Source organism: Balaenoptera borealis (assembly GCF_965194805.1).
Source record: "Balaenoptera borealis genome assembly, chromosome: 9".
Lineage (NCBI taxonomy): Eukaryota > Metazoa > Chordata > Mammalia > Artiodactyla > Balaenopteridae > Balaenoptera > Balaenoptera borealis.
The window spans coordinates 59,240,547-59,263,849 of NC_138873.1; the positions used below are offsets into that span (position 1 = coordinate 59,240,547).

Below are 23,303 nucleotides of genomic sequence, written 5' to 3' on the forward strand. Positions count from 1 at the left end.
AATTCAGGAAATCAGACACACTGGCAGCAGGGAGGCTGGGCAGGTGGGTGGTGACTAGATGGTATAGGCCTAGACCACTTTGTGAAGGGGGTTAGACTAGACCTATTAAAGCCGTTGGGTAATTTTGAGCAGCAGAGGTCCTGCATCTCATTTGCACTACAGACAGTTCCCTCTGATGTCAGTGTGCAGGATGGAATCCATCTGTGAACGACAAGAGTCTAGAAGGGGATGTGGAGGGAGGATATGGGTGGTATCAAGAGCAATCTGAAGCAGATACTATGTTATATGGTAAATTCACATCTTTAGTGTACAAATTATAAAAATGTCAGATGTACTAGCAACTTTTAAAACTTGACATTTCTCAACATCAGGAGTAACGTCTAAGGCTGCCATGTATAGTTGTGCAGGTTGTTCTCTGCACAACAGTGCCTGGACAAGGAGTGGGGGCAAAATCTGGACCCACCTCTTGCCAAGCTGTGAATCCTGGCATGGACTGTATCCACCCAGAGGAGGCTCTATTTTCCAAATTGCACAAAAACAATATGGCTAGCAGCAGCCCCAATAACTCCCTTTTCCAGGCTTAGGCCTAGAATGAATTTCTTTAGAATAATCAATGAGATAAGAGATCAAGACACCAAGAGTCAGAGAACAGTTGAAGTCCCCATTGTTCTCTACCAAATTCATTGTGTGTATCAATAGTTCATTCCTTTTTATGAACTATTGCTGAGTAGTATTCCATGGTAAGGTTATACCAGAATTTGTTTATTCATTTACCTCTTGATGAGCATTTGATTTTTTTCCCCTGTTTTTGACAATTGCAAATAAAGCTTCTATGAACATTTGTGTACAAGTCTTTGCATGGACATATGCTTTCTTTTCTCTTGGGTAAATACCTAGGCGTGAAATGGCTGGATTGAGTGGCAGGTGTGTACTTCACTTTTTAAGAAACTGTCACATAGTTTCAAAGTGGCTGTGCCGTTTTACTTTCCCACCAGCAATATTTGAGAGTTCAGTTTCCTCCACGGGAACCAACACTTGCTATTAGCCCACAGTATCTGAACTATCGACTTGTATGAAGTATGAGGAAGAGTTGGTAATAATCTGATTAATTTAGTCTGTGTAGACCACCCAAAAATGGATTCAGATTTAAAAATCAACTTTGGGTTCTACACAATCCAAATTTACTGGGAAAAGGGATTGAGTAAATGCAATCATTACCACAGAATCCCCTCCATCAGTGTGGTTAAGATCTTTTAATATAGTGAGAAGATGTTACTCTGTCATTCTCAGTGTCTATGTGTGACTCCACCTCCACCTCCCCACCCAACCCCATTCTGGGATCAGAATCCCCTCTGAGACACTGTGAGCTTCTAGTGTGGGTGTGAATCAAAGGGAGCTTGTCAAAAACACAGATTTCTGGGCACTTTTCCCTGGATTCTGACCCAGTGATCTGGGCGGGGGCCCAGGAATCTGCATTTTCACAGGCACTGGAGTTGAGTCTGTTGGACACCCTTTGTTACACCTAACTTATAATTTCTGGGACTACTTGTTTGCAGTGTAGTGGTATTAAGCATTTTCAAGTGTAAGCTGCTGGGTTTCAAGTGAGGTTTTTGATCAGTAACCTGGTCAGTACAAGCCTCCTCATGGCTTATTTTTACTTTTTGCATTTTTGGGTTGTTCACATATTATAACTAGACTGACTCTTACCAGGATCAGGGTCATTTCAACACTTCCCTTCCTCCCTGCTGTTTTTTTTTGTTTTGTTTTTTAAACAGTAAGCCAGAACCCATGATAAAATCTATGGGAGTAAAGTAATATTTTCATGTGAGACAAATCTTTTTTTTTAAGAGTAACTCCTTATTCCCTTAAGAGTTTATATGCTGAGTTCATTCACTTGAATAGTGCAGTCACTATCAAATATGCCATTGGAATATTTGTTTCTGTTAATCATACAGTGAAGTTTAAATAAAACATTGCTTTTCTCTTTTTAAAATTTACTTTGCTTAGAACTATTTTGGTGGAAAGCTCTCTGCTCAAGGGAAAATGCCTTGGATTGAATATAATCATGAAAAAGTTTCTGGGACAGAATTCATAATTGACTTTCTGGAAGAGAAACTTGGAGTGAATTTAAACAAAAACCTTGGTCCTCATGAAAGAGCCATCTCCAGGGCAGTGACTAAGATGGTGGAGGAGCATTTCTATTGGTGAGTCCCCACGGGCGCCTGGGTGGGTGTCCAGGGCCTGTCCCTATCATTTGGAGTAAGCTAAGTTGTTTCACTTTTCAGACACTCCCCCCCAACCCACCGCCTTTTCCAAAGTGTTCTACACTCTGACTGACTTAGGGGTCAAAGTTACGACTGTTAAGTTTCTAGGTATCTAGAGCAGGGTTGACATTTTCTGTGGAGGCCCAGCTAGTGCATATTTTAGGCTTTTCGAGCCATATGTGTCTGTGGCAGCTACTTAACTCTGCAGTTTTAGTGCAAAAGCAGCCACAGATTGTACACACATGAATAAGTGTGACTGTGTTTCAGTAAAACAACAAAAGCACTGAAATTTGAATTTCATTTAATACGAAATACTATTCTTTTGATTTTTTTTTCCTCAACCATTTACAAATATGAAAACTTCTTAGCCCATGGGCTATATAGTTGGCTGACCCCTGATCTAAGTCACTGAGGTGAGGGAGATATTTCAGTAGACTGGGCTTTTTACCAGTACAAACTGCTGAATTAAAGTGATAGTACATCAGATACCCAGAGGAGGGAACAGAAGACTAAGGCAGGACAGAAGTCTCAGGTGACATAAATTAAGCAAGCTTTGGCAGGGTATTGTCAGTTTTCCTTGGATGACAAGAGCTTCTCTATGATCCAGAAGTAAAGCATACTACTATTTTCTGAGCAACTTTGCCCGGATTGGCTGACTGCTAGCCTGTACTTTGCTCTGATTGGCTGACTCCTATCCTGTGCCTTGCCTTGATTGGCTGACTCCTAGCCCGTATTCCCTGAGTCCGAAGCATAACACACACTGTGTGGATGAGGTAGGTGCCCCTGTGCTGCCCCTGGCGTGCTGGCTGTGACATCGCCTGAGTTAAACAGACTTGGTTCTTCTTGCTTTACAAGCTCATTGATACGTGGGTTTCATCTTTTTCTTTCATCCGTCTTCTGGAGTTTTAGCATCTTTCTATACACTCCAATAGATAAGAGACGTTTTCTCCCTGATTTCTGCACTTTATCTTGTTCGAAAGATTTAATAAAGAATTGCTGAGCCCACTTTTTTTGGCATTAATTGTTACTCCTGGGTTATTGCTCACCGAGTAGCTTTTTACCTCTTCCACCAAGAGATTCACTCACTGTGGGGTTGATTGTAGAAGGTTTTTTGCCACCACATTCCTATTTCATCCATTCAGCTCTCTTTCTAAATGGAAAACTTGTCTCTTGGATTTTGTGACCGTCTGTTTTTCTTTTTCTTTTTCCACTTTCAGTTCTTGCTCACTTTATTCCAGGGCTGACCTGAAGCAGCACTTTCTTCCCCTTCTCACTGCAGAGGGTAGGAGGAAGGAGGGAACCAGACAGAGAGTGGAGTCAGGGGTGCAGATCAGCCTGGGGGTGATCACAGACTCCGTGTGCCCAGAATGAACTCTGGTCTGTTCCTTATAATACCTGTGGAGAACTGCTGACCCTTCCCTCTCAAAGAGTGCAGGGGTTGCAGTGTGGACCAAAATGCATGAGTACAGGTGACATGCTTAGTCTCAGGGAAAAGCCTTTGAGGAACAGAGTCGTCTCACCTGCTTGCCAGGTTCGAGTCCCCGCTTTGCAGCGATCAGGGAAATGAAGAACCAGCACAGGCACCCAAACCCTCGGTGCCTTCCCTTGCTGAGGCCCCCATCAAAGTGCTGCATCATTTAATGGATGGGCCCATTAATGTGGAGAGCTAGCACTTTGTCAGCTGCCTGAAAAGCCGAAAACCTTACATTTAAGTTGATATTTTTCTACACTCTTTGTTTTCTGTAGTGGTTCATAAAATTTATATTCCAGTTAGAAAGACTTTGATCCAGCTAGATTCCCAAGTACCACCCATCACTGCTTCTTGCTCTGGGTTTTAGTGACGTTTTATATATGTTTACTCTCTGGTAGAAGTTCATCTCCTGCTCTTCCCTTCCCTTCTCTTCCTAATGAGAGGATCCCTGCTAATGAGATGGGGTGTGGTGGGGAGGGGTGAGAGGGAGAGTTGGGAGGTGGTACCCTGGTGGGGAAGAATCTTAATTTTACAGACTACAAACCCCCAAGTGCTTGGGAAGTTGCTTAGGTCATTTGTAGATTCTTCTCTTTTTTTAATTAAAAAAATACTTTTTTGGGTTAGCTACTGTTTCTTATTTGTGTCTCAAGGGTTAATTTGAGGAACAGATAGTGAAGGTGGGAGGTCAGGTCTTGACTGAGATACAAATATCCAGTGAACTTTCAAAAAAAAAATCCGAATTCCTCCAATTTCTTTTAGTCTCTAGTAGCGGAAGGAAAAGCAAACTTTCTCTGTTTCATAAAGTTTCCAAACCTTTAGCCAACTTCTTGCTTTGGGGAGATCCTGAACAGGCTTTCCTGAGAGCTCTAAATCCCAGGGGAGAAAAGACACACCCACCCCCCTCCCAGCCCCACACTGCCCGTGCAACCCATGGTAAGAAAATGTGTACCTGTGGAAACCGGGGGCCAGCGTAGGGAACTGACCACAATATGTAGGAAAACATTACAAGTATGAGCTTTCCATGAGAGCTTGTTAAATTCTGACCATCAGTGTGCTCTAAGGTTGTGTTTGTACTTACAGAAGTGGAAGAGATGGAATCAATTGTTTGACTCAGTTGATTCAATTATCTGGAGTTTTCAGATATGTTTATTTTGGTCTGAAGCTTTAAAAATACTCCACTTCACATATGATTTTCTGAAAAGCAAAGACATTGGAAGGCTGTCATTATATAACATCACATAATTCTGAAGCTCTGAGTTAGGTCTGTTCAAATAAGCACACTCAGCTATAAAGTGGTTTTTCCTGAACTTGAAATCCATACGCTTGCATTATACAGCTATTATTGAAGATGAGGGAGATGGGTTTTCATTCCCTTTGTTCCACTGGATGCTCAAATTAGATCTAATGCAGGGAAGCCGGTGTAAAGCGAAGTCTGATTACTGGAACGAAATTGAGTTTTGGTAACAGAAGCTATAGCTGCTTCTGTGTGACATACTGCCCCCTTGTGGACACTACTGAGTGTCTTGAGCGTCTTCCAACCCCATAGGGAAGTGTGCAGGGCACCGTTGTCAAACTATCTATAGCCATAACAGTTTTACCCATAAAAATATAGGGGTTAGAACAGAGGATTCAAATTCATTTTTAGGTTGGCCATAATTTTTAAATTTTGATTTTGGCTTTTGGTGAATGGGAGAGATGGGATGCTTTAATAAAATGACTTACCCAAGATCTCCTTCTCTAAAAGCCAGGAGACACTCTCTCCCTGATTACAGCTCGATTTATGTGGTTCCTTCTCCTTTCTTTTTTTGTCCCCCTCCACCCTTACTTTTAGATGTAGTGAGGACCCCTGTTTGGAGAGGCTAATCTAATGCCTGTGAAACGTGGTGAAATTACAGAAGCATATCATATGCTCTCGCACCCTTGAGCATTTAGAGTACAAGTGAAAGATGGCAAGGATGTAGCATGACCCAGAAAAAGACATTCTCATGGTTGGGAAGGCCATATGCTAAGACTCATTTGTCAAACAGTAGTTTGCCATGGTTTGCAGTTTCTCACATGTGTACTAATAGTCATTTCTGCTATGGACCAGGCCTCATGTTAGGTTATAATGAGGGATATCGTCATTAAAACATCAGAGGTCTGCTTTTCTTTCCTGCCTTCCTAATCTGCTTTAAAAATGTTTGAGCAGGGTTTACTCTTCTGTTCTAAGATAATCAATACTGAAAAAAGAAAAAACCTCTTTGACCTCATTTTGTAGGAGAGACCAGATACATCAGTTACGATAACGAAAATGAGTATCAACTTCCTGAGAGAGGCTCTCAGAATGAGAAATTATTTTAATTGCTCAGCCTGGTCTAGTTTCCAAATTGGCCTTCCCCGTCCTCTCCAGTTAATAATTCATGATTCCTTGTGCAGTGGGCCTCTTCCCAGTGTAGAGTGAAGAGGCAGATCCCAGAAGAGAATGGTGGCAGCCCCTCCTTGTTCATTCTCCATAGGCATCTCTCTTTCCATTTTTCTGTGTAAATATTGTCAGCCCTTAGAAACACTACTTAGCAGAGGCTGGCTCAGAAGTGAAGGCTTTTCATTCAATTGATAATTCATTCTTTCAGCAGACTTAGTGAATGGATGACTACCAGTAGCTGGCACTGTGCTGGATGGGGGCGGGGAAGCAAGGTGACGAGATGCTGTCCCTGTCCTCAGATGGCTCACAGGACAGGGAGGCACCCAGCTTGCACAGTGGCCAACGCCAGGGGAGCGTTTGAAGAACCGAGGCCAGGCAACCAGCACCTGCTGGAGCGACGCGGGGAAAGCTTCCTGAGGAGATGGTGCCACAGCAGAATCTAGGGCCAATCAGGGTGGCAGGCGAAGGGGCCAGGTGGGAGGGGAAGATGAGGATGTCCAGGCAGAGGGGGCAGCAATCTGCCAAAGCTTAGAGGCAAGAAAGTGGTGTCTGGGGGGGGGGGGCATGTGTAATTCTGTGTGGTGGGTGCACGGGAGGTGATGCAGGTGTTGGGGTCAGGCTGTGGGGAGGGATGGGAGGCTGGCGTGCCAAGCTAAGCAGCTATGGGGAGTTAATGAATGACTCTGAGAAGCAGCGAGTTACCATTCGATTTGTGTTTTAGGAGGCTTCTTGTGGCTGCCTCGGGGGAAATGGATTTCCGGAGGGCCTTGAGGGGCTGTCAGGAGCCCTGCAAGGAGACCACTGTCCTCAGGGTTGAGCAGTGATGCAGCCTGCACTGCAGTGGTAACTGAGTTGGAGAAAAGGGCAAAGCCACAGGGTGACGGGCCGTCAGGAGTGAGGCGTGGGGAGCAGTGAACAGGAACTCCTGGGGTTCTTTCTGGTTTGGGTGAAGAGTAGCAGAATTGAAGGGAAGGAAGAGGACGAATCCAACTTTGGAAATGTTGGTCTGAGCTCCCGAAGCTCCTTCACATGGATCCGTGGACCTTAGGGCAGAGGTCTCATGGGCAGTCCTCACTTTGAAATCATGAGTGTGAAAATTAGATCACCCCATGAGTGACGTGTAAGAAGGTGGAAGGAATAAAGAGAAAAATCTTGGCAACGTGGAAGAGGTGAGAGGAAAAGCAGTAGAGACGTAAGCTAAGGGAGAATTCTAAGAGGATGATAGTGTTGGCTGCTGCCGAGAGTTCAAGAAAGGTAAAGATGGAAAGAAAATGTATTTGAACTTTGCAATAAGAAGGGATTGTTGACTCAGACGAGAGTGGTTTCGGTGGAGTGGTGGGGATGGAAGACCCACCACGTGGAGAGTTTTCAGGAAGCTTGGGTGTGGGAGGACGTGGATTTGTGGTTGTTATGATATGGAAGCATGCATGAGTGATGTCTTTGCCCTGTAGAAATTGACTTGACCTTGTCGTTTATACACACCTTATGGGGCTTGATCCTGGAAGAGCCTGCCTGGCCCTCATTTGCTTCTCTTCCCTGATACTGGTCTGTAATTTGGGGCACAGGGAGTGAAAGAGAGGAAAGAAATAGAGAGCAGGGTGGGAAAGAGAAGGGAAGAAGGCCAGACAGTTTCTGAGGTTACTTCTAGCTGCAAAATTCTGAATCAACCCAGTGTTTCTTCTGTGCCCTGCATCCGACCTGCTAACGCAGGTGGAGAACCTTACACCATTGCGTCGGGGCTGGGAGGTGTTTCTCTTCCCTGCTCAGCTGTGTGGCCCAGACAACAGCTGCCTCTTCCCTCCCCACCTGCTCCTCTAACCCGTCAGTCTTCTCAGACTCTCTTGCCAGTGCTGCGTCCTCGTCTTCTGCCTTTGCCCTCGTTTCCTGCTCTCAGAGGAGACCAAGTTCATCAGGCGGGAACCTGGAACCTCTCTACAGCCCCTCACATCTCCATCTCACAGAGAGCGGTGTCCCTACTTCTCTCCAAGCTGGCCCTTCCAGCCTGGCCTTCTAGTCTTCTCACTTACCCTTGAACTAGGTTTCTCCCAAACCACTCCTTACCCTAGAGACTTTCTGAGGCGACCTCAGCTCCCCTCACAGCTTTGAAACTGCCACCGCCATGCCCCTGCCCGTAAATTCTTTATCTTGAGTCTAAACCTATCTTGTGAATTCTCAACCCTCGGAACGTCCTCCCTTGGAGGTTCCATGGAACCTTCAAATGCAACAGGTTAATTCATCTTTCATCACCTAAATCTGTCCCGCCTCGTGTATGTTGGCACTGGCTACCATCCACTCCAGCCATCAGCCTGGGAGATGGCTTCCTCTGTGGTTTCTCCACCTCCAGTCCTTTCCTCACCTTGCCACACATCTGAGTATGTTTCTCGTCTGCTTAAAACCTTTTAGTGGTTAAACTCTGCATTCTGAATAAATCTTAGCACCCTTTGCATCGGACCCCTCCTGACCCAATCCTTGCCCACCCTTCTAGCTTCAACTCTTACAAGCTCCCTCAGCCATCCCGGACCCCACCCGCCCGTCCTGAAGTTCTTGCAGTTCATAGAGCAGCCAGGGCTCTTCATGCACATGCCTTCTGCCTCTGCTTCATGCCTGGTGAACTCCTGCTCATTCTTCAAGATCAGTTGTGCTTGTGAGAAAGCCCGTGCAATTTGTCTACAAAGAATGTATTCTTTTTCACATCAACCTGTCCGTTTACAGCCACCATATTCCTCATTTTTATGCCTTAGATGCTTCCTGGATGCTATTATTACCTGGTCATACTTAACTTAGGATAATTTAGTTTTATTCTCAGATCACTGACTTCCAAAATAATCAAGGATGGTATAGGCCTTTTATTGTGAATTTAGATCTAGTACAGTTAGAATCAAAGTGCTGATTATTCTAAAGAAATGTGAAAATTGACACCCTCATTACTGCAGGTATAAAAAGAAGAGCAAATAGAAAAACGTTTTGTTTGCATGTTTATAAAGAATCTATTAGAATAAATGAAATCTTTTATATCAAAAGTGTTATTGACTCTCTACATATTAATTAGTCACCATTGCAATGTACTTTTTCCTCTTTTCAGTCAAAATTTCTTGCCTCCTCAATACTTTATTTTGAGATCCTTACAAAAAGAGGTACACAAATATTTCTAACAAGATTTGTAAGCATCTTTTAAAAAGCTAATAAAGAAGAGTTGTGGTTGTAGTACAGAGTATGTTGAAATTGGTTGTGGGACTTTTCAGTAAAAATCAGGAAGGCTTAAAAAAATGAGAGAAATCTTTTTTTTTTTTTTCTTATTTTCATACTCAGGAAAGAGCACTGAAAAGAATCGAACTATATAAAATGATCAAAATTTCAGGGCCTTCTTTTCCGCTTTTGTTTCTTTTTCTTGAGGTGGAAAGTAGCTACAGTTGGCTATCAACCCTTGCGTTCTCTCTGTAAAAAATATTTTCATTCCTCTGATGTTTTCCAAGTGACCATTACTGCTGTATCAACCAACAGTGGGAGTAGGGATGACTCCAGTACAGCTTTTATTGCTCACTGTGAGGAAAAGCTAAAACATCTTCTGCCTGTACGCCTACAGCTACGTTTTTCTTAGCCTTCAGTAGGAAAACCTTTTAATTTCTATCTACCAACACTATGAACCATAAAAACATTCCTGCGATTGCCCAGGTTCAGAGAACAAACTCAGCAAAGGCCTGGGTGTTGCAACCAGCATAGCACACGAGCAGGGAATAGCTGCTTAGCTGTCCACACATATACGCAGGAGCCCCTGGAGGGGTGGGTGTTTGCCACGAGCACCACCCAGATGGGAAGACTGATCCAACCACGTTCCTTTGGTGTTCATGCTCGCTCCAGGGTCCTGGAGAACAAACCGAAGCAGAGAGCTGCCTTTCTGGAGAATGAATCATTTATGTACTACTTATAATTTATATGGTTTATAGTAAACATAGACAGCTATACCTATTCCCTGATCCTGTCAAAAAGGCAAAAAGATTTCTTTTTAAAAAATCCTTTGATATCAGGAAATATAAAGTGCATACACAAAGTGTACAAGACAAAAATGTGCAGCTTAATTAATTAACACAGAGCATAAAAAAGAATAATGCCATCTGCAGTAACATGGATGGACCTAGAGATTATCCCACCAAGTGAACTAAGCCAGACAGAGAAAGACAAGTATCATATGATATCGCTTATATGTGAAATCTAAAAAAAATGATACAAATGAACTTATTTACAAAACAGAAATAGACTCACGGACATAGAAAACAAACTTATGATTATCAAAGGGGAGGAGGGATAAATTAGGAGTTTGAGATTAAAATCACACACTACTATATATAAAATAGATAACCAACAAGGACCTACTATATAGCACAGGGAACTATATTCAATATCTTGCAATAACCTATAATGGAAGAGAATGTAGAAAAAGAATATATGTATATAAGTATATATATATATTTATAAAACTGAATCACTTTGCTGTACACCTGAAACTAACACAACATTGTAAATCAACTATATTTCAATAAAAATTAAACAAAAAACCCCACAGAGCGCAGACCTTTGTAACCATTACTTTGATCAAGAAAGAATGAAGCCAGCACCCCAGTCCTTGCCGCCTCCTTCCCGATGCCCCCCACCCCGCCACGTAGGTACTCACTGTCTTGTCTAAAAGCCTTTTAAAGTAGGTTTCTACTTGTTTTCTGTGGGGCTGCCTGAGAGAAAGCAGAAGCATGGCCTTGGGGGCTGGGGGATCTGCAGGCAGCTGCAGTTTGGTGGGAGGATAGCATGGCAAGCTCTCTGCATTTGTCACTGTTTCTCCCTCAGGCCCTAAATCCAGGCATGGACTAGAGTCCGTTGTAATACCTGCCGTGCAAACTGCTCTTTGGAAAAGCTGCAACGATTCAGTCCTCCAGAGTGTGCTAAATTCCCAACCCCTCACTGGAAATTGACTCTGTGGACCTGCTATGTATCTAACGCACAGTAGTAACTTGTTTCCACGCAATTGCAGGACCTTAGCTTATTGCCAGTGGGTGGACAATCTCAATGAGACCCGGAAGATGCTCTCTCTTAGTGGTGGCGGTCCCTTCAGTAACCTGCTGAGGTGGGTCGTGTGCCACATAACGAAAGGAATCGTGAAACGCGAGATGCACGGCCACGGCATTGGCCGCTTCTCAGAGGAAGAGATTTACATGCTGATGGAGAAGGACATGCGGTCTTTAGCAGGGCTTCTGGGTAACGTACCATGTCTTCTATTCTATATTTTCTATCCTTTTTGCATGATTAGTAAAGCACTGTTAGTTTACTGACTTAAAGTTTTATTTTTGTTCGTTTCTTTGCTTCCACATGTAGGCTGCAGTTGCACCATTTAACCAAGTCCCCTAATTTTCAGGAGCACATGTCTCTCTTTTTAATCACTAGAGCATGACTGTTTCTAGTGTGGCGAGGCCTCGTGTAAAGAGAACGTGGAACATGGTGTAGCATTACTAACTGGCTGTAAGTGATGCTGGCGTTTCTGAATGTGTTGTGAGCCAAGGGGGATTTTGAGCAAGGAAGCTCTTCTATTTATGAACAGGTCAGGGTAAAAGGCTGTTTATAAACACATCTGCTCAGAAGATTCGACTGGGTACTGTCAACATCAAGCTAAGAGAGATGCTGACCCAGCCCGAGTACACGTGCGACATTTGACATTTTCTCACCTCTTTCATTTCCCTTTGTAATCCGAGTCCTCCTCTTATTAGCATGTTTTAACTCTTCTGATTTTGTATTTACTGCACCCAGTGGGTTTAGCTGTGTTGGGAAGCCTCTCAAAGAGAAGCACAGAGCGGCATCTGTTCACGGGTGGGTGAGGACGCTGAGCCGGGTGACACGCGCTTGCTCACCTGGTCGGCTGGAGGTGGCTGGGCTGATGTGACTTTGTACTGGAGAGAGTTTGCGTCTCAGCTCTGACAGATCACAAGCAGATCATTTGAATTCAGGAGCTTCAGTGTGTGGAAGGATGGCCTCTCCTGGGAACAACTAACGTATACGGAGCCAAGGTCATAGGACCTCGTCCTTCGGGGCTGCTGATTTTGTCTGGGGACAGTGCGTTTTCACCGACCCTCTCTCAGTACCCTCATATCTATTCTGGAGCACACTAGGTACTTCACCTCCTTCAGGAAGTGGGGGTTTGGGATTTGTTTTGTTGAAACCTACCTGGTGCCGAGGAACTGGGGGCTGTGCTGGGTGTAACCACCCCTGTGCAGGGTGACCCACTCTGATGGGCTCCTTCATGCTCTTCGCTCCACCTACTGGATCTGGAGTCCTCCCCTGAACCTGGCCTGCAGGGGGAGAGCCCAACAGGGCATGCAGCTCTTGGCCAGCTTTGTCATGTGGGGGGTTTGACGCCGCTGGGCTCCTGCTCTAAATAGACACTCAGGAGCTCTGCCTGGCTTGGAGGTTGACGCTGTCTGGACCTCCTGGTGCTTTGCGTCCCTGGGCCCAGGTGGGCCTGCCGGATGTAGGTATGATGCTTCGTTCCTTTGGAAACTCTCAGCCTCACACAGAGCAGGTGCACAGAGGGCCGTTTCCTCCTAGCAGTGGCTCTGTCTGCTCCTGGCTTCCTTCCCAGCTCATGCTGTTGGGAGCCCCAGAAAGCCAGGAGTGGAGACCCTGAAGTGATGACAGCTCATTTCTAACAACAGTGCTCGTTCCTTAACCAGAGCGGGCTGATCCTCTCCCTTCTAGAGCATTTTTGGTTGGGAGAACCTGGGGGCAGGGTGGTAGCAATAATAACGATAACTCCAGTGTCTCTGTGGTATTTAATGACTCAGAAAAATGCTTCCACCCCAGTGACGGTGAGATGGGAGACAAATGAATCACTGGTAGCTAGGCTGTCAGTGGCAAGTATTCACAACAGCATCCCAAGTCCAGGTGATTTTCTAGGATGAGAAACTGAGTGGGTTACTTGCAAAGCTGGATTTTACTAGAGTTATATTCTGTATGGGGGCCCAGGGAGCAGTCTAGCTTTGAACTCTATCACAGGAGAAGCACTTCTTCTGCATTTGGGGAGGGAGAGGCTCTGGGGCCGAACATCATAGTTTTTCTTACTAAATGAGGCAGAAAGCAGCTATTTCTCCCTTCACTCGGGGTTATAGCTTACTTTTAATGTCCAGCTGCCTAAGAGACTCAAAATGCAAAATGACTTTTTATTGAGCTATTTCAAGATTTGGGGAAATTGTCCAGGGATATATTTGACTCATTAGGATAAATTAGTTATTGCTGTTTCAGTTCAACTGACTTCAGTGATTTGACACCTTCTGTGTGCCAGGAGCTGAGAGATTGAGTACAAAGATGAGTTAGAGCTTGTTCCCGCTCTCAGGTGCCTATAGTCGAGTGGGAGGGATGAACCTATAAGCCAGGAGCACGCAAATTACAGCCCATAGCTGGTGGCCTATTGTTGTTGTTTTGTTTTTTTAAATGGCCTGTGAGCTAAGAATCATTTTTTTTTTTAAAGTGCTTCTATAGCACCTTGGTTTTTTTTTTTTTTGTAATTTTATTTTATTGATTGATTGATTGATTGATTGATTGCTGTGTTGGGTCTTCGTTTCTGTGCAAGGGCTTTCTCTAGTTGCGGCAAGTGGGGGCCACTCCTCATCGCGGTGCGCGGGCCTCTCACTATCGCGGCCTCTCTTTTTGCGGAGCACAGGCTCCAGACGTGCAGGCTCAGCAATTGTGGCTCATGGGCCCAGTTGCTCCGCGGCATGTGGGATCTTACCAGACCAGGGCTTGAACCTGTGTCCCCTGCATTGGCAGGCAGATTCTCAACCACTGCACCACCAGGGAAGCCCCAAGAATCATTTTTACATTATTAAAATGTAAGGAAAAAATCCAACAGAGATCAAATGTGGCCTGGAAAACCTACAGTTTTTACCATCCGACCCTCCATTGAAGAAGTGGTTACCACGCACAAGTGCACAAGTCAGGCTGCAGTAGGGCCCGTGATAGAGGTCTGTGCTCCCAGGGGCAAAGAGGCAGGAGAACCGTGCAGGGCTGTAGGAGAGGTGGCAGCTGTGTTGGCTCAAGAAAGTAAACAGTTGTCCCCATGTAGAAAATAAGGAAGGATCTCCCAGGCAAATCACGAGAAAAGGAGTCCTGGGTGAGGGGCATTTTGGGATCATGGTTGAAATGAAGATCAAAAGGTAGTTGGGGCCATATTATAAAGGGTAATAATTATCATGCTCAGAGATGTGTACTTTATCATACAGGAAACACGGAGGTGTTGCAGATTTCTGAGTATAAGAGAGAAAGAACCATGTTTGTGATTCTAAAAAGTGGCTCTGTTGGTGTCTTAGAGGAGGGATTGGTCCAGAGGTGTAGCTGGTAAAGAGAGACTGAAGACAGGCAGCGAATATCTATGGATATAGTTTAAAAAATTCTAATTAAATTCAAATTAAAATAAAAAATTAAATTTAAACTAAATAGAAATCAGTTAAACAAAATTAGTGAATTTTAATTTTGGTGTATTAAAAAAACTCTACAGCCAGATCAAGTAGAAACTGAATAGAAAATATGATTTGATGATATAAAATATATTAACAACATCGATTATGAATGGCTAGGAGGAAAATCATAATTTTCTCAGTACTGAAATGGCATTTGAAAATGAAATTCAGGATCCATTCCTGATAAAAACTCTTTGTAAAAGACTAGTTCCTTAACTTGAAAAAAGGGTGTCAAGCCAATAGCAAATGTCATATTTAATGTTGAGCCACTAGGAGCACCTCCAGTAAAATAAAGTACAGAACAAGGATGCCCGCTCTCATGTTATTTAATGTACTTTTGGGAGAGCCTGACAACATAGTTGGACAACATGAAAAAATGATTATCTTCATGTTGGAAAGGAGGAATCAAAATTATTATTTACTGAAATTAAGAGATTACATAGGGGCTTCCCTGGTGGTGCAGTGGTTGAGAATCTGCCTGCTAATGCAGGGGACACGGGTTCGAGCCCTGGTCTGGGAAGATCCCACATGCCACGGAGCGACTAGGCCCGTGAGCCACAACTACTGAGCCTGCGCGTCTGGAGCCTGTGCTCCGCAATGGGAGAGGCCGCGACAGTGAGAGGCCCGTGCACCGCGATGAAGAGTGGCCCCCACTTGCCGCAACTGGAGAAAGCCCTCGCACAGAAACGAAGACCCAACACAGCCATAAATAAATAAATAAATAAATTTATAAAAAAAAAATGTATGCTGGTCATCACTCCATGGCAGTATATAGCGATATTAAAAAAAAAAAAAAGAGATTAAGTAGCTAAAATAATGTAGAATCAACTAAAGTTATAACAGATAATGGGAGTGTCCAGTAAGTTTGCAAAGGTTACAAGCATGCAGACATCTATAGTTTTTTTGAGTATCCCAAATAAGCAATTAGAAAATATAATTTAAAAAATCCACTCACAATAGCCATAAAAATTTAAAATATTAGAAATAGAATTTGTCAGAAATATTTAGTACCTAGAGAAATAAAAATAAACAATCCTAGTAAGAGAGAGAAGGATTTTTAGAAAATGGAGGGTGTACCTTGATTGATTGATTGATTCACTCATTCGAGAGTGATGACCCGAGAGCCAGAGGCAAACCCAGCTTCCTCACTAACTAGCTCTGAGACCCTGGGCACATTTCTTAACTTCTCTAGGCCTCAGTTTCCTTATGTTTGAAATGGGGACCATCACCACGAGAAGACAAGTAATACATGTAAAGTGCTCAGAACGGTGCCTGGCATGTTGGAAGCAATCAAACAACAAGCAAATTAAAGTACCAGGAGGAGAGGAAATTCAGGAAGGAGAGGTTCAAGGTGCTGTGAGAGCTGATAAGGGGGGTTGCCTAGTGGTCAGTGCTAGTCCCTGTTTAGTTCTGCGTGGTCCCCTGACCTCTCTTTTTTTTTTTTTTTAATAAATTTATTTATTTATTTATTTATGGTTGAGTTGGGTCTTTGTTGCTGCGTCTGGGCTTTCTCTAGTTGTGGTGAGCGCGGGCTACTCTTCGTTGTGGTGCGCAGGCTTCTCATTGTGGTGGCTTCTCTTGATTCGGAGCACGGGCTCTAGGCGCGTGGGCTTCAGTAGTTGTGGCATGTGGGCTCAGTAGTTGTGGCTCACGGGCTCTAGAGCGCAGGCTCAGTAGTTGTGGCACACGGGCTTAGTTGCTCTGCGGCATGTGGGATCTTCCTGGACCAGGGCTCGAACCCATGTCCCCTGCATTGGCAGGCAGATTCTTAACCACCGCGCCACCAGGGAAGCCCGACCCCTCTGTTTAAAGCAGAGATACCCTCCATGTAGTAAGTGCTTGATTGTCACCTCAGGCAAGAAGGGCACACATTGTCTATTTCCATCCTCCTCCCCAAAGGGTAAGAGTCCGAAGAGCATGAAAGATGTAAAAATTAAAAACAAATGGTTAGGTTTTAGGAAGCAGTGTGGGTGGAGGCAGGCAGCCTCGTGGCCGCACAGGAGGGAGTTCTGGAGTCAGATCCCTGGGCTCAGACCTTGGGCTCCACCACTTGCCAGCTGTGCAACTTCACATGAATAACTTAAGTTTTTTTCACCTGCAAAATGGGGGTCGGAACCTAGAGAGTGTGAGGACTAAAGGTGATAATTTATGCAATATACTTACTACGGTGTCTGGCACATAATAAATGCCAAGTAAGTATTAGCTATGACCATTATCACTTTTACAGATTTTTGTATGTAATACAAGTTCACAAGGAACATTGTTTTCTGGGGAAAAAAATGTTTGTGAAGAAAACCTTTTTTCTGATTTTTAAATTTATTAGTTAATTATAGAAATTTGAGGGACTTCCCTGGTGGTGCAGTGGTTAAGAATCCGCCTGCCAGTGCAGGGGACACAGGTTCGAGCCCTGGTCCAGGAAGATCCCACATGCCGCAGAGCAACTAAGTCCGTGCGCCACAACTACTGAGCCTGTGCTCTGGAGCCCACAAGCCACAACTACTGAAGCCCACGTGCTACAACTACTGAAGCCCGCATGCCTAGAGCCCGTGTTCCACAGAAGAAGCCACCGCAATGAGAAGCCTGCGCACCGCAACGAAGAGTAGCCCACATTCACAGCAACTATAGAAAGCCTGCGCGTAGCAACGAAGACCCAATGCAGCCAAAAATAAATAAATAATAAATTTATAACAAAAAAATTAAAAAAAATAAAAATATCAGAAAAGTATTTTAAGAAAAAGAAATTTGGTAAGGTTCAGAAAAGCATAGAGAAGGAAGATTAAGTCCTTAATCTTATAATGTACTGCTAACCACAGTTACCATTTTGGTGTGTATCTTTCCAATATTTTTATGCATAATTTTGAATCTTACATATGATTACCTGTATTATATATGTATGTGTATTTGTGTACACACACATATATAATTTTCCAACCTGTCTTTTCCCTGTTTAATATATTGCACATATTTTCCTCTATTATTAAGTATTCTATACCATGCAATTCTGTGCGCCTGGTATCACATTTGATGCCATAAAAGCTGACTAAGATTCATCAGTAAAACTCTGTTTTGCCCTCTGCCTCGCTCATATTTCTGTCCTATTATTATTAATCCTGAGTCTACAGGTATGCACATAAAGTGGAAGGAAAATAAGACAGAATGAACATAAGAAGTATGTAGCTGTATCCTTCATTAGCATAGAGATCCCCAGCTGTGGCCATTAGAGATGAGATTAAAGTAAGAATAGAGGATGGAATCTGGTATAAAGTAACAGCACCCATTTGGCTGATGAGGAAACCGAGGCACAGGAAGGTTGAGTGACTCGTCCACAGCCGCACCAGTCGTAAAAAGTGGAGGCAGGAATCAAATCCAGGCTGTCTGACTCTAGTCCCCTGCTATTTTCTGTCCCAACAGCTACCCTGCAGTTCCTTGGGAGCTGAGACTTAAAGTGGAGTGTGTGTTATGTTATGTCAGGATGACTCCTTTAGAGCGTTGTCTGAAGTTGCCAGAACTTTAACTGGCAAGTTAAAATGTAATCTCCAAGGTAATTTTACAAGCTGTTTTATGATGCTGATCTTGGAGGCTGAGAGCAGCACAAACTATGGAGACTCATCATTGATGTCTGTTTCCTGGGCTTTGTGAGTTGAAGTCACCCCCATCCTGAGGAGGCTGGCTCCCAGCAGAGATGTGTTAAAACTCCAGGCTGAAGTGTACAAGTACTTGAGGAGAAAAGGTCTCTTTTTTAGGAGCTGTTATTGAAAGAGCCAAGTAATAAAGTGGAATTTGTAAATGAAAGTGTGAAAAACAAGCTGATTTCCAGCGAACTATACTTGTCTAATATAAAGTGAAATGCACTTTCCCCTCCTGGTCTGAAGCCTTTTGTTGAGTCATGAAAATGGCTTGGGGAGTCTTTATTTTTCAGAGTCCTTATTGCCATTGGGTTGGCACATGTCAAAGAGCCAAATCTATTGGTTATTTTAATAAACACCAATGTGTGATCTTGGCTATTTAATAAAGAGGAAAGGGGTGCAAAGTAGTGCTTCCTTTCAAAGGCAGCAAAGTGAGTCACTTGCCACATGTGCTTCATGTCACCCTTTTCAGCATGTATAGTTACAGTGTGGTATAATTTTTCAGAATGACTGTATTTTGCTATTGAACTGAAAAATAAAATCATTTAAAATTTATTTATTTATTTGTTTATTTTTCAGGTTGTAAATAATTTCATTTTTTAAATACATAGATATTCAACTGATCACTTAGTTCTTTAGTTAAATAATATATAGAAGATTAAAACTGGCTTTGTGATTAGTAATAGAAAATCTCTAGCCCATTTTTAATCAGAAATGCCTTTGGGGTTCCATCCCTCCAGACTGAAAAACCTTGCTATGGAGCAGAAGTGGTGATGTGGTATATTAATTTTGTATGCTGCAACTTTACCGAATTCACTGGTGAACTCTCGTGGTTTTCTGGTGGCATCTTTAGGATTTTCCATGTATAGTATCATGTCATCTGCAAACAATGACAGTTTTACTTCTTCCTTTCCAATTTGGATTTCTTTTATTTCTTTTTCTTCTCTGATTGCTGTGGCTAGGACTTCCAATACTTTGTTGAATAAAAGTGCTAAGAGTGGTCATCGTTGCCTTGTTCCTGATCTTAGGGGAAATGCTTTCAGCTTTTCACTGTTGAGTATGATGTTAGCAGTGGGTTTGTCACATATGGACTTTATTATAAGAGAGCTGGTCTCAGAGAGCTGGGACTCCAGAGCAGGAAGCTGGGCTCGGTAAGAAATAGATTGGGGGTCTTGTAGCTGCAGCACGGGAGCTGCTGTCTTTGGGGAGTGTGGCTTAGGTTGTTGCCAAACTTTTTCTGCATTTTTAAAAAATATTATTTATTTATTTATTTACTTTTGGCTGTGTTGGGTCTTCGTTGCTGCATGTGGGCTTTCTCTAGTTGCGGCGAGCGGGGGCTACTCTTCATTGCGGTGCATGGGCTTCTCATTGTGGTGGCTTCTCTTGTTGCAGAGCACAGGCTCTAGGCACGTGGGCTTCAGTAGTTGTGGTATGCGGGCTCAGTAGTTGTGGCTCGCGGCCTCTAGAGCGCAGGCTCAGTAGTTGTGGCGCACGGGCTTAGTTGCTCCACGGTATGTGGGATCTTCCGGGACCAGGGCTTGAACCCGTGTCCCCTGCATTGGCAGGTGGATTCTTAACCACTGTGCCACCAGGGAAGTCCTTTTTCTGCAGTTTTATGCTCCACGTCTTGTGGTTCTCAAGCTTCTCCTAGTCACAACGCAAGATTGCAATATGATGCTTTTGGAAAGCAGCTTTTGTCAGGTGGACCGGAACTAAGGGTTATTAAGGAAAGTTGAGGTGGCAGCTCCTTATGTGTGGGCATTGGGGGTGGGTTGAGGCTGGACCTGAATTTCTTCTCTTGTCTCTAACTCACCCTTGGGTTCAGGCGGGGGAAACAGGCTGCAGGATGGGGGTGTCGGTGGTATTGATAGTTCAGACTGTTACAGAGGGTCTTAAAGAAGCCGTCCATTTACCTGATTGTGATGAAGCAGCACAGATGACTGAACTCTAATGTTTGTTTGCTTTTGACTGGACTTTTATAGAGCCTGCATGGTGATACAGCACTTATGTCATGGGAAAAGCAAATGAATAATTGGCAACTAGAGTTGGTTTGGGAGACATAATCATATGGGGGAGAATAATAAAGGTACAGTTTCAGTTATGAGGCTCAGCTGGGCACTGTTGGTGGGCAATAAATAACTGCTGGACGAATGAAGGGAAGAATGAATGAATGTCAGGACACGTTTAGCAGGTAGCCAATGTGGCAGTCCAGGATCTGTGGATCTGAGAGTACTTTCTGAGCAAAAAACTGAAATTTGTGAATGCTTTTAAGAGGTAGGATCAGAAATAGTGCTGGGCTCTCTAGGTGGAAACTGCTATTTCCTATCAAAGAATGTTCTTTTTAGCCATGGCTAGAGACCTTAGGAGGGAGAGTATACTTGTAATAATTAGAATGCAGACGGAAAGATAATGCCTTTGACTTAGGACTGTATGAGTCTGACTGTATGGGCACACATGCCTTCAGCTCTTTGAGAGGGGCTGTGAGTAAGGTGGCGACAGCCCTGGCTGCTAGAACTGCCGCCTGAGGGAGATCTTGTAATATTTATAATAGCAACACTTGTGAGACGTGCCACCCTGGAGAAGTACCAGGTGCAATGAGGACGTTTTTTGCAGGGGAAACTGACATGGTCAAGGCTACTTTGAGGGGATGACATTTAAGCTGGGCTCTGAAGATAAACGGGGGTTAGGCAGGCATGTGTGTGGGGAAGAGGAATTGGATGCGGCATGGAGGAGATGAGCACGGAACATGGAAGGAACTTGGCCCGTGAAGGCTCTGAGTGGAAGAGCAGCTGGGGGCCTTCAAGGAATGAAAAGATGGCCAGTGTGTCTGGAAACTGTGTGAGAGCAGAGGTGTGGCATGAGGTGGAGGTAGGCAGGGGCTAGATCATACAGGCCTTCCACGTCACGTAAAGAACGCAGGCTTTGTTTGAAGAGCAGTGAAAGCCGTAGGAGGTTGAAAGTAGGGAAGAGGCGGGACCTTATTTACGCGTAACGCGCTGGAGGGGCCAAGGGGGATTCGGGGCCCAGTGAGGAGGCTGGTGCAGTCCAGGAAAGGTAAGATGGCGTTTGGACTACGACCATGGCCATAGAGTTGGGCATAAAATTTAGTGATTTTAAATGTGTGTGTGGGTGTGGGAGGTGGTGATGGAGAGGGCAGGGGTGAGGAATAACCAAGTTCTCAACACGAAAATTGAGTAATAAGCAAAGTAGCCATTCCGAGAGCTGGGGATCACTGGAGAGAAGGGGAGGATCACGAATTTCACTTGTGGATATGCCGAGTTTCAGATCCTGGGAGACAGGTGCCTGAGTGGAGAGGAAGTATATGAAAAAGGCAGCCTTTTGAGTTAGTGGAGAAAAGATAAATTAATTCAGTAAAATGGTGTTGGGACAGCTGGCTAACCATCTGGAACAAAATAAGTATAATCCATACTTTGTCATATACCTGAATAAATTCCAAATGGATTAAGCACTTCAGTGTAAAAAATAAAACCCTAAAGATGCCAGGATAAAATATGGGAAACATTTATATAATGTTAACTTGGGAATATTTTTCTAATAATGGCACCAAAGGGAGAAACTATAAAAAGAAAGGTTGAATTGGTGGATTACGTGAGAAAAGGAAAACAAAAATCGCCATAAATAAAGTTAAGATTGAAATGGTAGGTTGAAAAATGTTTGTGACATGTGACAAAACAACATTACTGAACTTGTGAAGAACTTACGCAAGTCAGTAAGAAAAGTGAGTGCCTGAAAGGGAGAATTGGGCAAAAGACATAAAAAGGTAATTTGCAAAAATAATACAAATAATAAACACATGAAAAGTGTTCAACTTCTTTAGTAATCAAAGCAGTGCAAGTTAAAAAATCAGGCACCACTCTGTCAATCAAACTGGAAAAACCTTTTTTATTTTTTTAATAGTGTGAAGTAGCTGCAGGGGTGTGGAAGAGGCACTAACCTCTGTTGGTAGGAATAAAAACTAATACTTTCTGAAGTTGAGTTTCACAGTTTCAAAAGTCATAAAATTGTACATATTTATCAATACAGCCGGCTGTCTTTATCCGCCTGGGTTCCGCATCTGCAATTCAACCAAGCGTGGATCCTGTACTATGTTTAGGATCCGAGATTGGCTGAATCTGCGGATGCGGAACCTGCGGATATGGAGCATCAAGTAATGGACTTGAGCATCCGCGGATTTTGGTATCTGCGGGAGTCCTGGAACCGATACCCCGAGGTACGACTATTTACTAGATAATTAAGCCTGTTGGGGTTTTTCCTAAGAAAAATATTACAAAGATTTTTATCTATAAAGAAGATTATAATACTGAAACATTGAAATCTTATGGTTATTAATAGTATGGATTTTTTTTTTTTTTGTCCAGAGTGCTTCGTTTTTGTTTGAGATGGTAACAGGAAACTTAAGTTACTAGGCACTCACAACTCTCTCTTTCCCCACCCTCCTCTGCCCCCCTTATATTGTCAACTTTCCCTTCTTTTAGGGCAGCTCAAGGTTTAACCATGGCAGAACACATAAAAATTGGTATATCCTTAGGTGCCCACTTGTGGATCGTTTGTGAGTAATTTGCATTTTTCTCTAGAAAGAGTGATGCATTTCATCAGTTCTCTTTGGTCACAGGCATACCCAAAGAAATTATTATTACTGCCAAGGGTGCTCTATAGAGCTGAGCAGAAAGCTGTAATGTCAGGAGATTGAGGTTCATGGTTTGTAAGAGAGCTCAGGACATTTAAAGGTTTTTTAAGGATACGAAGTTAAGTGACAGCAAGGATAAGGTCTTAACACTCAACTCATAATTTGCTTCTATATAGAAAGTTGAATTGAAATCTAAACTAGGTGAGAAGGTCAAAAGAGAGCATTTCAATATTTTTTAACAACTAAAGACTAACAAGCAAACTATTTGAACATTATTTTTGTATCGGTTATGCACCGGGTGCTATGTTAGGCTCTTGGGAAACAAAGACGAATAAAAATGGTGTTTACTTTTAGGAAGCTTATAATATAGCAGAGCTCACGTTTCTAGGCTCAGACAATAT

At 43.4% G+C, this 23,303-nt stretch overlaps 1 protein-coding gene across 5 annotated transcripts in view; it reads left to right on the forward strand.

Moving 5' to 3' along the window:
* FAXC (failed axon connections homolog, metaxin like GST domain containing) overlaps window positions 1-23,303 on the forward strand; it is a 75,990-nt gene that overhangs the window by 21,149 nt on the left and 31,538 nt on the right. For all 5 annotated transcript variants that reach the window (XM_082405253.1, XM_082405252.1, XM_082405251.1 and 2 more), the window contains 2 exons: window positions 2,008-2,204; window positions 11,157-11,380. In XM_082405253.1, the coding sequence (XP_082261379.1) occupies window positions 2,008-2,204; window positions 11,157-11,380 (421 nt within the window). The remainder of the gene's footprint in view (window positions 1-2,007; window positions 2,205-11,156; window positions 11,381-23,303) is intronic.